General features: G+C 46.0%; 1 protein-coding gene across 1 annotated transcript in view; it reads left to right on the top strand.

Moving 5' to 3' along the window:
* PRKAR2A (protein kinase cAMP-dependent type II regulatory subunit alpha) overlaps positions 1–16760 on the top strand; it is a 30999-nt gene extending 14239 nt beyond the window's left edge. Inside the window, exons 3-11 of the mRNA XM_073644908.1 lie at positions 1739–1791; positions 1920–2003; positions 2683–2789; positions 2945–3098; positions 5985–6086; positions 6180–6254; positions 6340–6405; positions 6868–7006; positions 14284–16760. Of these exons, the coding sequence (XP_073501009.1) occupies positions 1739–1791; positions 1920–2003; positions 2683–2789; positions 2945–3098; positions 5985–6086; positions 6180–6254; positions 6340–6405; positions 6868–7006; positions 14284–14417 (914 nt within the window). The 3' untranslated portion in view covers positions 14418–16760. The remainder of the gene's footprint in view (positions 1–1738; positions 1792–1919; positions 2004–2682; positions 2790–2944; positions 3099–5984; positions 6087–6179; positions 6255–6339; positions 6406–6867; positions 7007–14283) is intronic.
* The last annotated feature ends 251 nt before the right edge of the window (positions 16761–17011 follow it).

Raw genomic sequence — 17011 nt, 5'->3', positions numbered from 1 at the left:
CTGGGCAACTTCCAGCTCGATTCTGACCTTGCTGAGGAAATAGTTTCTTGGCTCTCAAGGCCGATACAAAGGGAAAATATCAGTCTGTTCTGTCGCTGCCGAATCCTGAGGTCGTGATAACAACTGGAGTGACCTTCCATTCCTGCACAGCCTTCGATTAAAAAAATAAAACAACAAAATACCGCAAAGATGAAGACTCTTTCCTGTTCATTGTGGGGGAGGGGGGATGCTTCAATCAGCTTTCTGTTAGTATCAACCAACGCGTTTCATGGGACATTATTTACGGTTGTGTCCTGGAACGATTCTGATTAAATGCACATCTCAAGTTACTAACGAAGGGTTACAGCTGATATATGGCGGCAGAGCTCATTCAGCACAGCAAGACCCATCATGTGGTTAAATGGCAGCTAAACGTCTGGAAAATCACATTGAGTACACCTGCATGTGGCCGTACCCCCACACTGCCGATGTGCTTTGGTATCCTGTCAGATTATATTATTTAATCCCCATTCTGTGAGCAGAATCTCGATAGGTTTCTGACAACTGAGACGTTAGATTAGTGGTCGACACCAGTGAAAACTGCAGAGATGTAATGTGTACGAGATGCTAATATATCTACGATAAGGGGTCTTTCACACGTCCGTCAAATGAATGGATCTGTGCACATGTCAGTGTGTTTTCATGAACCATGTGTCCGTGGGCAAAACACGCTGACATGTCCGTTTTTTTTTTACCTGCAGCATGGGCCGCAAAACGTCCCGCACACTGTTGAAACACAGAGGCGCCTAGGAATCAGCGGTACAGTTAGTGCTGTTCCCAGGCGCCGGGTGTTGCAGGCATCTGTCATCATTGTCCCCTACTGGCGCTGAGATCAACGTGAGCGGGGGACAATGACAGTTGTATTCTGCCCATGCTGTGTCCAGCAAATGTAAAAATAAGAATAAAATAAAAACATACTCACCTTTACACCTAATTCCCTGAAACCATTGTCTCCTGTATAAAAAAAAAAAAACAGCCATAATACTCCCCTGTCTGACATGCTGTCCCACGCTGTAATCCATCTGACCTACAATTCTGCACCAGTGTCTGCGGTGGCTTTTGGCGATTGCACACACTGAGGAGCAGAGGAGAAAGACTTGCTGCAGCGAGCGGGCCCCTGAACTGCTCTTGGCTCACTGAGTGACAGTACACCACTCAGTGCTGTTCAGGGGCCCGCTCACTGGAGCGAGTTATTCTCCTCTACTCCTCAGCGTGTGCGGTCAGATGGATTACAGCATGGGACACTTATTTCATCTTTGAACAGGTGAGTATAAGTTTTTTTTTTTTATTCTCATTTTTACTCTAGGAGACAGCAGAATACTGCCCTCAACATTGTCCCCTGCTGGTGCTGATCGCAGTACCGGCAGGGAACAATGATGAGGGCCGTGTTCAGCACCCGGTGCTTGTGAACAGCGACCAACTGTACCACTGATTCCCAGGCGCCAGTACGTGTCACAATGATGCGGCACACGGATGCCACATGTATCAAACACACAGACACGAATATCTCCGGTACTGGTTTTTCCAGTACCGGAAATATCCGGACGTGTGAAGGAGCCCTAACCATGGTATTGGCGGAGGTCCCAGTGGTCGGGAAGTATAGAGTAGGGGATAACTTCTAATCTTGGTATATACATTTTAATAATTGTCAGTGCCTCAAACCCAGGAATAAACCCGTTTTATTTTCTCCTCCAATTAGTTTGTGCTGAAGCCTTTAACCCAGATGAAGATGAGGAGGACACAGAACCTCGGGTAAATCTAAACTCATTCCTACTTGCTTTGTACTGTATTTTTAATAGATTTTTTGCATTGATGTGTGTAAATTTTTTATTACATTTTTTTTCCTTCCTTGTACTTAATTCTTATATTTTTATCTTTAGGTAGTTCACCCGAAAACAGATGAGCAGAGATGTAGATTACAGGAGGCTTGTAAAGATATTCTTCTCTTTAAAAACCTCGACCAGGTAGGATTTCACATCGGTAAATATATCAGTATAGCACGCCACCCCAAATTTTCACTCCTTGTCTTGTCTGCTGTGTGCACTGACCATATAGACCAGAAGAGAGCGCATGTAATAGCGGGCAGCTCCTGCCGGTGAGCTCATGTAATAGCGGGCAGCTCCTGCCGGTGAGCTCATGTAATAGCGGGCAGCTCCTGCCGGTGAGCTCATGTAATAGCGGGCAGCTCCTGCCGGTGAGCTCATGTAATAGCGGGCAGCTCCTGCCGGTGAGCTCATGTAATAGCGGGCAGCTCCTGCCGGTGAGCTCATGTAATAGCGGGCAGCTCCTGCTGGTGAGCGCATGTAATAGCGGGCAGCTCCTGCCGATGAGCGCATGTAATAGCGGGCAGCTCCTGCCGATGAGCGCATGTAATAGCGGGCAGCTCCCGCCGATGAGCGCATGTAATAGCGGGCAGCTCCCGCCGGTGAGCGCATGCAATAGCGGGCAACTCCCGCCGGTGAGCGCATGCCATAGCGGGCAGCTCCCGCCGGTGAGCGCATGCCATAGCGGGCAGCTCCCGCCGGTGAGCGCATGCCATAGCGGGCAGCACACGGCTCTCTGTAGATATTTGCTTGATGCCCTGTTTCTGGCTCCATCGATGGCTCCTGTGTAACGCTGCCGTACACTTGGCTCTCCCTTTAGGAGCAGCTGTCTCAGGTTCTCGATGCAATGTTTGAACGGAGAGTAGAACCTCAGGAACACGTGATCGACCAGGGGGACGACGGCGATAACTTCTACGTTATTGAGCGGTAAGTTTCTCTCTAGCCTGATGTAATGAATGTGAGCTGGGCTTTCAGTACTTTCAGCCATTTCTTAGTCTTTTTAGGTGGCTGCTGCTAGAGATTTAATTCAATAATAGATTCTTAAACTATAATAACTTGGTCTCTTTGACTTTCTCCTTCAGGGGGCTGTATGACATTTTTGTAGCTAGAGATGGACAGTCCCGCTGCGTGGGAAGATACGATAATCATGGCAGCTTTGGTGAGCTCGCATTGATGTACAACACTCCGAGGGCTGCGACGATTGTAGCCACAACTGATGGAGCTCTGTGGGGGCTGGTGAGTAAAGAGACTGCTATCTGCGGTGGTCTTATCTGACTTACTAACTGCATGCTGTCTTTATGCCTGTATTCTGTTGTTGTCTGTAACATAAATCTTCAGAGAGGAAATTGTACAGATCTCTGCGATCAGGTGGAGAAGGCGGCTCATCCTCTCTAATTGTAAAGGCTTAGGACACCTTTGAATCGCTTTCTTTGTTGCATTATACATATTGAGCGTGAAGAAAATGCATTTGTCCTCTGCAGCCAGCACTGTATGATAATACATACAAGCTTTTTTTTAATCAGAAGATGTCCTATGTGTGAATGTTTAAGCTGTGGAAGGTAACATAGACTTAGAGGGTCTGTGCCAAGACTTAGGATATATGCCCACGTAGCAGATTTGATGCAGAGCGTTTTTGCCTCTCTGGCAGAAAAAAACGCATGCAGATTTACATGTGTTTTTTCTGCCAGAGAGAAGCGTTTTTACATGCGTTTTTCCAAGCAGTTTTCCAAGCGATTTTGAGCATCACTTGGACACAATATAAATCCATGCAACCGGCATGGATTTATAATGTGTGAACAACTTAGATGCTTTAAATGCAGCATCTATAGTTTAAAAAAAAAAAAAAAAAAAAACCTTTATACTCACTCCACGTTCTCACTCCTTGCCGTCCCGCAGTGTACTGTCAGGACCTGCAGTGACGTCATTTAGTCAGCTGATGGTCACGCGACCATCACCTGACCGCCGACGTCAGCGGTCGCGTGACCATCAGGTGACTACATCAGTACACTGCGGGACGGCAAGGAGAGAGAATGTGGCCAGGAGCAGACTGGAGGAGACCGGAGAGGTGAATATACAGGTTTTGTTTATTTTTAACTTTTTTATTTATTTTTTTCACCGCGTGGTAGCCGGGATGAAGAGGAGTTGTAGTCTCCTCTTCATCCCCGGGTACCACACGCACCGCGATTACGCTGCAAATTGGCGGCCATTGAATTTAATTGAAACGCAGCAAATCCACATATACCTGCGAGTTTGCTGCGTTTCAATGTTCCTCAATGGCCAGGAATTTGCAGCGTAATCGCGGTAGAAATGGTCATGCTGCGTTTTGCAGCGCAATGCGAATTCGGCTCGCAAATTAGCGCATCATGTGCACAGCACATCCGAATTCACATTGCTTTGCATGGCAGACTGTTTTACAAGCTTTTTCGCGGCCGCAAAAACGCTACGTGGGCACATGGCCTTAAAGGACCACTCCAGCGTTTGTTTTTGTGGCTCATCTGTTAGCAGTCAGTAATGGGTGTAGTGCCTGCATTAAAATCCAGACCTTTCGCTGTCTTCTGCCGTTTCCAGCACTGCTCTGATCCGCTCCTGCATCACTTGACCGCAGCTTCTTCTTGCCAGCTCGTACCACAGACTTAGTTCCTTAATGTAAACCTGTGAGAGCTTTGCTCTGTCTCATAGATTTGCATTGAGAAAGTGACTTCTGGTCCACATAAACACTGAGTGCCGGCTGGCCATAACTACGATTACATGATATAGGAGGGAACCAGAGCATCGCTGGAAACTGCAGAAGACTGCAACCAGCTAGCATTGTAATGCATGTGCTGTGCACAATTACTGATTGCTAACAAGGGTGTCAAAAAAAATATCTGCTAGAGTGATCCTTTAACGTTATCCCCAAACTATAGGACTGGGTAACATTCTGATCGCTGGGGGTCCAACATTTGGGGTCCCAGATGTGGCTCTGCAGAGTGCTGACCCCGAGGGATCTCTTTCCTGGTCTCCATGGCTGCCCGTATACCTGCACAGCCGGGAGGTTAAGGGCCTTTGCTCGTTTTCCAGTTATGGGTTAACCTTATACATTCAATATTGCTACTGCCCATTACGTTGTGCCAGAAGTGACCATCTTGCTGCATCCTCGCTGGTATTGTGCCCACGGCCTCACATGCTCCCGCGCTCTGCTACCAGAGGGGCTCTTTGTGCTTTGCATGTGAACAGTAGATCCATTGTTTTCTTACCATTTCTGTGGAATCAGAATTAATCAAGTGGTTCAGGTTCTGCCATTGTGGAGGAGAGCCTTTTGTTAATGGCAAGTGACCACAAATGGGACAGATTTGTGCAGGACGGGCTGGAGGGTGATGTCCTGGTCTTTCAGGAATTTAGACCTCATCGGGGATCTGTTAACGTTGGTAGTTTCCACTTACTCTATTAGGGCATGTGGTCTTCATAGATAAGGTCCCTGCTTAATGTGTATTACAGTCCTGCTTATTAACAGCTGGAGTATCAGCGTACCCCAGTCTGCTACCATGTTCACATAATTGAAAATTGTGTTGTCAAAGGTGAAGTTACTTGAAAGCCGCAGTTGTGGCAAGTTCCAGCCCCTCGCAGCAGCGCAGCCACTTAATAATAAGGTGCCAGTGTGCAGAATCATTATTAATGGGATGGAGGAGCAAAACTCTGATATTCCACATCTGGAAATGGTCTATAAGCACGTGGGCTACAATGTTTGAACACAGTGCAGTAACCTGACAGGACTCCGGATTCCCTGCACATTGTACTATCACATGTAGGGCATTGCTGGTGCCATGTGTGAGGAAACAGAGCCACCTGGTGGACGACTAATGAAACTACCCTAATAACAGCACGAAAGGCTGCATGCTGTGATGCTTCCTGGATATTGTGTTTTCTTTTATTTTAGCACGTTCCTTACCTTATATAAATGCTTTAGGCGAGAACAGCCCTGTAAGTACAGTAATAAATACAGATCACCATAAATCATAATTGTCTAGATCTTCAAAATCTACATATGAATATAGAGGTTGTAAATTAGTTTGTTCTCGTGTGTGTGTGTGTGTGTGTGTGTGTGTGTGTATTTATTTATTATTGTGTGTTTTTAATATACAGGATCGTGTCACTTTCAGAAGAATAATTCTGAAAAACAATGCCAAAAAAAGGAAGATGTACGAGATCTTTGTAGAATCTGTGCCCGTTCTAAAGTCATTAGAGGTGAGACCTGGTCTCCTGTCTTCTATATAGCACTGAATCATTTCCTGCATTGTCTACATGGATTTTTTTTTTTCTTTTTTTTTTTTACCACAGGTTTCTGAGCGAATGAAAATTGTAGATGTAATAGGTGAGAAGATTTATAAAGATGGAGACCGCATTATTGCACAGGTGAGAACTGCCCATCTTTGCACTCTGAGCCTGGGGAGAATGAAGGTCATGTGCGATCATCCTAAGATTGTGTTTTATTCTGCAGGGTGACAAGGCGGACTGCTTATACATCGTAGAATCGGGAGAAGTAAAAATAATGATGAAAAGCAAGGTGAGCGGGAGAAGGGTTATAGATCATCTCTTCCCCAGAGAGCGAACAATGCAAGGAGTCAAACTCTTCTACATACAACACGCTCTTATGGTGCAATTAAGGTCTCTCATTAATAGGATTGTTTGGCATCGTTCTCTTCTGTGTCAGAGCTTCAGACATTGCTTATACCTAAAGAGACACAGGAATGATGCTAATCTGCTGCCCATTAGTCCTGTCAGATGTGGATAATCAAACTTTATGCACTCTATAAAATCACTTTTATTCCTCTGGGAACTTGTGTAGAGGAATGAAAACTAGACTAACAAAATATAGATGTTGTCTGCTCCTAGGAGTTTTCTCATTGTTTTATCTCCTTCCCTCGTCACAGTTATCTTGGCCAGAAACTGATGTCAGATGAAAGCTTTTCTTGTTCCCCAGACGGTGCCGTGACGTCGCTTGTAATGTGCTGTTCTCCTCTTTTAGACAAAGTCTGGCCAAGAAAGTAACCAAGAGGTGGAGCTGACTCGCTGTAAGAGAGGCCAGTATTTCGGAGAACTTGCTCTTGTTACCAACAAGCCCCGCGCTGCCTCTGCATACGCCATAGATAACGTCAAGTGTTTAGGTAAGAACATGTGCACACTTCTGCTTCAAGTGGTTTGATATTGATGATCTAAGCTTATGATTGCTCATCGATATCAGATGGGTGGATGTTCGGCACCCCCAGGGACATACACTGTGCACGGTGTGGAGCAGCACATTAGTAGCCGCAGTCGGTGCTGCAGATCAGCTGCTTTTTTATATGGTGTGATGGAGCGGTCGTGGTCTGTACATGGCTTACAGCTGATAAGGGGGGCTTGGGGTGTTGGACCCTCATTGATCTGATATGATGAGTGGTTGAAGATGTGAGGCAGCCGACCGCTGGACAGAATAATGTATTATATTGCGCATATGGATAATTCCTTTGGAGCTATTGCAATGTAAAGCCCCCGTCTCACATAGCGAGATCGCTGCTGTGTCAAGGTTTTGGTGACGCAACAGCGACCTCACCAGCGATGTCGCTATGTGTGACACTTTGCAGCGATCAGGCCCCTGCTGTGAGGTCGCTGATCGCTGCAAAGTGTCCTGGACCATTTTTTGGTCGTTGCTCTCCCGCTGGTCAGCACACATCGCTGTGTGTGTGACCAGCGGGAGCAGCGATCAGGCTGGTAACCATGATAAACATCAGGTTACTAGGGGCACACGCGCACTTAGTAACCCATTGTTTATCATGGTTACGAGCCTGCTAAAGTGAGCGGTAACCTCCCGCTCACTGTAGCAGAGTGGTAACCATGATAAACAATGGGTTACTAGGTGCTTGTGTGCCCCTAGTAACCCGATGTTTATCATGGTTACCAGCCTGCTCCTGCTTCAGCAGGCTGGTAACCGGGAGCAGGACATCGTGGAAAGATTCCACGATGTCGCTGCTCCCCTGAGCGTTGGTGAGCCTGCCTGTTTGACAGCTCACCAGCGACCACATAGCGACGCCGCAACGATCCCTGACAGGTCCTATCGTTGTCGGGATCGTTGCAGCGTCGCGAAGTGTGACGGGGCCTTAATACTGTATGTTGTAAGAGGGAGGCGTGCGGAGAGTGGTCCAGCTTTCATTAGCTGACACACAGATTATCCCACCTACAGTCTACAAATTGTCCCAATTTTTCTATGACATGGGTTTATGAGGGGACTTTTGTCCTCGGTGTAACATACATTCGGCCTACCTGGTGCATGTGTGGACCTGCGAGAAACTAGAAGGATTCTGATTTCAATAGAGGTCAGTAATCTGTGTCTGCTGGACAGGAGCCCTGCGAACCACCTCCTACCTGCCGGCATTCACGACTCCTCTTTTAATTAGCCGACCTGGTGCAATGTTGTGTGTCACGCTGCAACAATCACGTCACACCAGGCCTGCGATCAGAAGAGGATTCTGGGATATTGGCAGCTTGGAGGAGGCTCTCGGGGCTCCCGTACAGCGATCACTGACCTGGCCAATGCCCATCTCTAACCATCTATAGTGTTGACTCCAGTAATAGCGCTCTCACCTTTGTATGTTGGGATACTTCTTTTTTTTTTTTTTTTTGTATCAGATACATTTTTATTAAACATAACAAAACTTGGAACAGATATTACATGACAATACTTGTTTTACAATATTACAGTAAGTCCCACCCCCCTCCAATCCATTTAGACCTTTCTTTCTCTTTTTTTATTTTAACCCCCCTTCTTTCCTTTCCTTTTCTTCCCTACTTTACTCCTTTTCTTTTCTTTCCTTCCCCTTTTCTTTCCTTCTCTTCCCCTTTTCTTCTTTCCTTCTCTTCGTCTTTTCTTCTTTCCTTTTCTTCTTTCCTTTTCTTCTTTCCTTTTCTTCTTTCCTTCTCTTCGCCTTCTCTTCGTCTTTTCTTCTTTCCTTTTCTTCTTTCCTTCTCTTCGTCTTTTCTTCTTTCCTTCTCTTCGTCTTTTCTTCTTTCCTTCTCTTCGTCTTTTCTTCTTTCCTTCTCTTCGTCTTTTCTTCTTTCCTTCTCTTCGTCTTTTCTTCTTTCCTTCTCTTCGTCTTTTCTTCTTTCCTTCTCTTCGTCTTTTCTTCTTTCCTTCTCTTCGTCTTTTCTTCTTTCCTTCTCTTCGTCTTTTCTTCTTTCCTTCTCTTCGTCTTTTCTTCTTTCCTTCGTCCCTCTCCACTCTGCCATGCAGTTTACCAAGAGTGTTACTCTACAGTAGTATATATAGGTGTACTCTAATTAATCCTATCCAACCATGGCTGCCATAATTTATGGAAGTATTCCTGCTTATTCCTCTTGGTGTAAATACTTTTTCCAAGTTGAATTATATAGTTCGTTTGGGCAATGAATTCGCGTCTGGACGGGGGCTCCTCTCTAATCCAATATTTTGCAATCAATTTTCTGGCAATTTCTCGCAATTGCTATTTTGGTCATGTTGTCTGTGTTTTTATTTCCTCAACATACCCTAATATACATGTCAGTGGGTCCCTAGGGACAATACACCTATACACCATTCCAATACGGTTCAACACTACGATCCAAAAGGAGGAGAATCTAGGACAATGCCAAAGCATATGCAGTGTGTCTGCCCGAGACTGTGAGTACCTTGGGCAGTCGGAGTCAGACTTCAACCCTGCTTTACATAACATATCAGGGGTGCTATACTCCCTGTGGATCACATACAGCTGTGACATTCTCCCAGGCTCACTCCTGGATAACTTATATATTCTAGAATAGACTCCCACCTATCGTCGTTTCTCTCCTAAGTCTGTCTCCCACTTCTAGCTTTGATAGGGTGTCCTCCAAGAAAGGCGTGCAGCAGGTCTCTATACACTTCAGATATTGCCCCTTTTGTTCCTCTGGTTTTAAGTATAAAATCTAACCTCAGATCTATTTGTATTCCTATAGGCCCTCTTCTGCTCTCGGTCTGAAATGCGTGCTGATCCTGTCTATTGAGAGAGGTTTAGCCTTGGGAATTGAAATTCTTCCTGCAACATTTCATATGATTTAAGCTTTCGTCTGGAAACCAACTGATCGATCAGGCCTATACCCATTTCTTTACACTCACCAAACCCCTTCATATTACTGAACTCCTGAAAATAGGTGTTATCCCAGATAGGTGAAAACTTAGTGAAGTGAGTTACCCCCCTAATCTGCTTGATTTTCTGCCACATCTTATGTATTAGATTTATGGTATGGTAATGCGATCCCCATTTCTTGAAGATTCTCGCCTCCAGTTCCATACTTAATGGCGAAATCTTAATTAAGTGCTCCATGCTGACAGTTACCTGTCCCTTTCCCATAGTCTCCCCCCAGCCGTTGAGGTGTTGGCTTTGTGCAGAAAGAAAGTATAACCAGGGATTAGGGAGCGCGAGGCCTCCCTCCTCGTTTGGTCTCTGCAGTGTTCCCTGTGTAAGACTGGGACTCTTCTTACCCCACACTAACTCTCCAAATAGTGATTTCATCCTGCGGCACCTGCTCTATGGGATCCAGATGGGGGAATTGTGCAGCACATATAACAGTTGCGGCATCACAATCATTTTGAGGAGGTTGACACTGCCCACCACCGATAAATGGGACTTATTCCACGCTGTGATTTTAGTGCGCAGTCTTTGTAATAAAGGACATATATTAAGCTCCTCAAATGTCATCAATGGAAGAGCTATATGAATTCCTAAGTACTTAAATTGTTGGACCACCTTTAATTTGGTGAATAGTTCCACCTCCCCGGTACAGTCACCCTTTCCATCTATGGGCAGAACACACGACTTATCCCAGTTAATGAGTAGTCCCGATATCTGTCCAAATCCCTCAATTAGTGTCACTACGTTTCTCAAGGCTTCCCCAGGATTTTCCAAAAATAGTAGAATATCGTCGGCATATAAAGTTATCTTCTCTGTTTTCCCATATACAAACCCCTTCACCTCCTGCGATCTTCTTATTTTTGCAGCTAATGGCTCCACAGCTAGGGCAAATAGCAGCGGGGACCACAGACACCCCTGTCTCGTACCTCTAAACAGAGGGAAGCTTTCCGACAGTTCACTTTAATTCTGGCTGTTGGAGAGGAGTACAGCAGTTTTACCCATGAGGTAAACACTGGCCCGAACCCAAAGCGACTCGGCACCGACCACAGGTCCGTCCCATTCCACACTGTCAAAGGCTTTATGTGCACCTAGAGAGACCACCACTCTCTTATCTGCATTATCAGCTGGAATTTGCATGTTTAAGTACAGCCTCATTAAATTGACAGCAGTGGATTTATTTGGCATGAAGCCAGATGGGTCCGAGTGGACTACCTTGTCTATGTATGTTTGGATACTTGGAGGATTTGGAAACTAATGAATCTGGAAAGATTTCCGTAACTGGAATGCTTTATATGGCTAGGACATCACTGGATGGATGAGAGATGACCGGCCGTCCGAGGGGTTGTCAATAGATAAAGATAAACTGCTGAATCTAGAGGAGGGGTTATGTATAGACACCAGGAATGGGATGGTGTGGAGAGCTAACCCTATCACTGGGTGGGTGGGTACAGTTAGGGGCTTATATAGGGTATTCAGGACTTTTTCCTTCCTATCGTTTTCGGAGCCGTAAGCGCTGCACATGGAGGCACAGTATGGCGTAATGGGGTGGGAATGTCGTGAGTGTATATGCTGCAATACCAATATTACCATAACAAATGAGACTTAATGGCGGGTTGAGGTTTGTTCAGTATAATGTGTGTGTGTGTTTTCAGAAAACAAAGTTTAAAAAAAGTCACTCTTGGGGTTCCAATGGCTGATACCAGAGAATAGTACACTGCTAAAAAAAAATAAAGGGAACACTCAAGTAACACATCCTAGATCTGAATGAATGAAATATTCTCATTGAATACTTTGTTCTGTACAAAGTTGAATGTGCTGACAACAAAATCACACAAAAATCATCAATGGAAACCAAATTTATTAACCAATGGAAGCCTGGATTTGGAGTCACCCCCAAAATTAAAGTGGTAAAACACTACAGGCTGATCCAACTTTGATGTAAAGTCCTTAAAACAAGTCAAAATGAGGCTGAGTATTGTGTGTGGCCTCCACGTGCCTGTATGACCTCCCTACAACGCCTGGGCATGCTCCTGATGAGGCTGAGTATTGTGTGTGGCCTCCACGTGCCTGTATGACCTCCCTACAATGCCTGGGCATGCTCCTGATGAGGCTCAGTATTGTGTGTGGCCTCCACGTGCCTGTATGACCTCCCTACAATGCCTGGGCATGCTCCTGATGAGGCTCAGTATTGTGTGTGGCCTCCACGTGCCTGTATGACCTCCCTACAACGCCTGGGCATGCTCCTGATGAGGCTGAGTATTGTGTGTGGCCTCCACGTGCCTGTATGACCTCCCTACAATGCCTGGGCATGCTCCTGATGAGGCTGAGTATTGTGTGTGGCCTCCACGTGCCTGTATGACCTCCCTACAACGCCTGGGCATGCTCCTGATGAGGCTCAGTATTGTGTGTGGCCTCCACGTGCCTGTATGACCTCCCTACAATGCCTGGGCATGCTCCTGATGAGGTTACGGATGGTCTCCTGTGGGATCTCCTCCCAGACCTGGACTAAAGCATCCGCCAACTCCTGGACAGTCTGTGGTGCAACGTGACGTTGGTGGATGGAGCGAGACATGATGTCCCAGATGTGCTCAATCGGATTCAGGTCTGGGGAACGGGAGGGCCAGTCCATAGCTTCAATGCCTTCATCTTGCAGGAACTGCTGACACACTCCAGCCACATGAGGTCTGGCATTGTCCTGCATTAGGAGGAACCCAGGGCCAACCGCACCAGCATATGGTCTCACAAGGGGTCTGAGGATCTCATCTCGGTACCTAATGGTAGTCAGGCTACCTCTGGCGAGCACATGGAGGGCTGTGCGGCCCTCCAAAGAAATGCCACCCCACACCATTACTGACCCACTGCCAAACCGGTCATGGTGAAGGATGTTGCAGTCAGCAGATCGCTCTCCACGGCGTCTCCAGACTCTGTCACATCTGTCACATGTGCTCAGTGTGAACCTGCTTTCACCTGTGAAGTGCACAGGGTGCCAGTGGCGACTTTGCCAATCCTGGTGTTCTGTGGCAAATGCCAAGCATCCTGCAAGGTGTTGGGCTGTGAGCACAACCCCCATCTGTGGACTTCAGGCTCTCATACCACCCTCATGGAGTCGGTTTCTAACCGTTTGTGCAGACACATGCACATTTGTGGCCTGCTGGAGGTCATTTTGCAGGGCTCTGGCAATGCTCCTCCTGTTCCTCCTTGCACAAAGGCGGAGGTAGCGGTCCTGCTGCTGGGTTGTTGCCCCTCTACGGCCCCCTCCATGTCTCCTGGTGTACTGGCCTGTCTCCTGGTGTACTGGCCTGTCTCCTGGTGTACTGGCCTGTCTCCTGGTGTACTGGCCTGTCTCCTGGTGTACTGGCCTGTCTCCTGGTGTACTGGCCTGTCTCCTGGTGTACTGGCCTGTCTCCTGGTGTACTGGCCTGTCTCCTGGTGTACTGGCCTGTCTCCTGGTGTACTGGCCTGTCTCCTGGTGTACTGGCCTGTCTCCTGGTGTACTGGCCTGTCTCCTGGTGTACTGGCCTGTCTCCTGGTGTACTGGCCTGTCTCCTGGTGTACTGGCCTGTCTCCTGGTGTACTGGCCTGTCTCCTGGTGTACTGGCCTGTCTCCTGGTGTACTGGCCTGTCTCCTGGTGTACTGGCCTGTCTCCTGGTGTACTGGCCTGTCTCCTGGTGTACTGGCCTGTCTCCTGGTGTACTGGCCTGTCTCCTGGTGTACTGGCCTGTCTCCTGGTAGCGCCTCCAGCCTCTGGACACTACGCTGACAGACACAGCAAACCTTCTTGCCACAGCTCGCATTGATGTGCCATCCTGGAGGAGATCCCACAGGAGACCATCCGCAACCTCATCAGGAGCATGCCCAGGCGTTGTAGGGAGGTCATACAGGCACGTGGAGGCCACACACAATACTCCGCCTCATCAGGAGCATGCCCAGGCGTTGTAGGGAGGTCATACAGGCACGTGGAGGCCGCACACAATACGGAGACTCAATTTGACTTGTTTTAAGGACATTACATCAAAGTTGGATCAGCCTGTAGTGTGTTTTTCCACTTGGGGGTGACTCCAAATCCAGGCCTCCATTGGTTAATAAATGTGATTTCCATTGATGAGTTTTGTGTGATTTTGTTGTCAGCACATTCAACTTTGTACAGAACAAAGTATTCAATGAGACTATTTCATTCATTCAGATCTAGGATGTGTTATTTGAGTGTTCCCTTTATTTTTTTGAGCAGTGTATATTGAATTCAGAATACAAGTTTATTGTAATCTGTCTTTTCCCTCTTTCTCAGTAATGGATGTACAAGCCTTTGAGCGGTTGCTGGGCCCCTGCATGGACATTATGAAGAGGAACATCACACATTACGAGGAGCAGCTGGTGGCGTTATTTGGTTCTAGTATGGACCTCCGGGATCCCGGAAAGTAGGCACCTTGTTACCTCAGTGCCTTCTCTGTTCAAGACACAGACACAAGCCTCCTGTCAGCCGTACAACAAGGGACAAAGCGCCGCCATGGACACACACTGCTGCTGTCGTCTTGGGCATTTTTTTTTTTTTTTTTTTTTTTTTTTAATATTAGGAAACAATTTACAAATGGAAGAATTCAGCACCAGAGGCCGGGGTAGAAATCTAATCTGTGCGATCATTTTGCTGCTGAGATCCCATTATAAGACCATCTATAAACGTGCCTTTTATAAAAAAGTATACTGCCCTGCTCCAGAACGACGGGTCTCAGAATAACCCCCTGCAGACCCCCAGCACCCTGCTGCTCCACCGTCCCTGCGGGCTCGTTAGGTTTGCTTATGCTTAGCTTTGTGACTTTCTCAATTTCATGAGTCAAGATCCCCACAATTCCTCTCCCACCACATCCACCTTAATACTGATTTTGTTTCAAACGGGACCTATCATTTCTGAAATCTTTTCCCATGTCAGAAGTTTGAATCTGTAGGAACCAAGTGCTGAGACCCCCACGATCGGACACAAAGCGTCAGAAGCGCTCAGCTGGGTATCGGGCTGGTGGATGTATGGGCTTACCTCTCACCACACCGAAGGGGCACAGTGCTCCTCTAAACTCTTCTGACACTTGGCTTCTGCGTTTCATCGCCAAGACCCTCTCTGATCCAGACTTCTGACATGTCCCTTTTATGAAATGATGGGCTCCCTTTAATTGCTTTGTTAAATACTAAAATTATCACCTGATACGTTGGCACTTTTTTTTTTTTTTTCTCCACTTTTTTTTCCAGCTTTTATGAAGTCAGCATTTTAGCAGACCTCCCCTCCAAGAAACATAAACCATCCGATAAGAGGAAACCAGTGTTTTTATATAATGTTGCCCTGTGACTGTCTTAGGGCCGTGACTTTGTGCCACTCGGTGGGGGTCCTGCATCCCGTTGAGCGCAGTGACGGCTCTGCTCATCCTGCAGGGGTTGGCGTACTAGTTTTACAACGCTTTTAAACTTGAAAGTATTTATTAAAGTCAGATTGCTAGCTCTCCCTTCCCCAGTCCTTGGTTTTTGTACGGTACGCATTTTATCTGGCAGGATTTGTTACTCCGTTTTCACTGCATTCCTTTTTTTTTTGTTTTTTTTTTTGTCCCCCTTTGGGTCAAGTATTAATATAAATAATAAATTGACATTTTTTGCGTCACAAAGTCACACTGTGCAGTATTTCCAGGACACTATTTCCCTCCCATATTGTCATGGGTTAGCTGGAGATGACTGGTAAAGGCTCGGGAGCTGAGGTTACAGGTACCCAGTAGTCGCTACTACATGGAGGTGAGGACGGCACTGTCGGCATAGTCACATAATGACCCTATAAGATGGGGCGCACGTGTTCCTGTGCTTCTCTGATGGCATCTCTTCCTCCTAGTGTTCCTAAGCTGCCTGACTGCATTTTCCAATTTTCCCCTAGTGCCTTATGCAGACTTCTAAGCCTTTCCATTTCTTTGTTAGGCTTCTACAGGATGTAACATAGATGGCGAGTAAGAGCCAGCCAACTAGTGCATGTAGTACTGAAAATGCAGTCCCGGAGCTTAGGACCCCCCCATACTCCATCCCGGAGAACTTATGCGTATTAATGAGGTACGTGGTGACCATGGGCTGCGCCTCGTGTGCAAGGATTGATGGTCGCAACAGACTTTAATGCTGTGGCCAGCTTACGTCTCCACCTAAAGGGGAGCACCAGGTAAAACAAATACTGCGTCATGTTCAATGCTGGAGTCCTTGTGTCATGCTCCACTTTTCTCAGACGTGTCAGGCTTATTTTTTATTCCTGGATGAATCGTTTACTAACATTCCCTTTAAAAAAAAAAAGTGACAAATACAATATCCCTATAACGGCAAACGCATCTAGACGTGTTCACACTCCGCATTGCTCTCTGCACGGCTTTTTTCTTTTTTCTCTTCAGTCTTGTGATTTAATTAGGGGGGTGACACACCATGGCTTCAGAAACACCAGAGAGGTCAATTGGGAGAACTCAGCAGCAAAAAGTGTCACTGGGGGGAGGGGAAATGTCGGTCGTTCTTGCTGTTGGTGGAAGGATTTTTTTTTTCTTATTATTTTCTATTTCCCCCCCTCTCTTCTCTTAGGAGTCACACTTTTTCCCGACCGACCGTACTTCTGTTTTTTTTTTGTTTTCTTTTTATGTCACTGCACAGATTTCACATTTTAACAATTTAATATATAACGTTTGCTCTTGTTGAAACACAAACTGTTCTGCACAGATAAAAACTTACAAAAAAAAGAAAAAAAAAATACAACTCTGAATGTCACCTTCGTTCTTCTCCTGTTTTCAGATGAACTTGTGATTTTTCTTTTTTTTTGTGTTATCGACGTGTATGTAAACCATTTTTGCCAAAATAGATTTTTTTTTTCTTTTTTTTTAAAAAAAAAAAAATTATATATATATATATATATATATATATATATATATATATATATATATATATATATATATATATATATATATATATATATATATATATATATATATAAATATAATTTTTTTTTAATTAATTTAATT

This window comes from Phyllobates terribilis, unplaced genomic scaffold (genome assembly GCF_046119375.1).
Source record: "Phyllobates terribilis strain yellow unplaced genomic scaffold, ASM4611937v1 Scaffold_8__6_contigs__length_399053987, whole genome shotgun sequence".
NCBI lineage: Eukaryota > Metazoa > Chordata > Amphibia > Anura > Dendrobatidae > Phyllobates > Phyllobates terribilis.
This window is presented reverse-complemented; position numbering and strand designations above follow the sequence as displayed.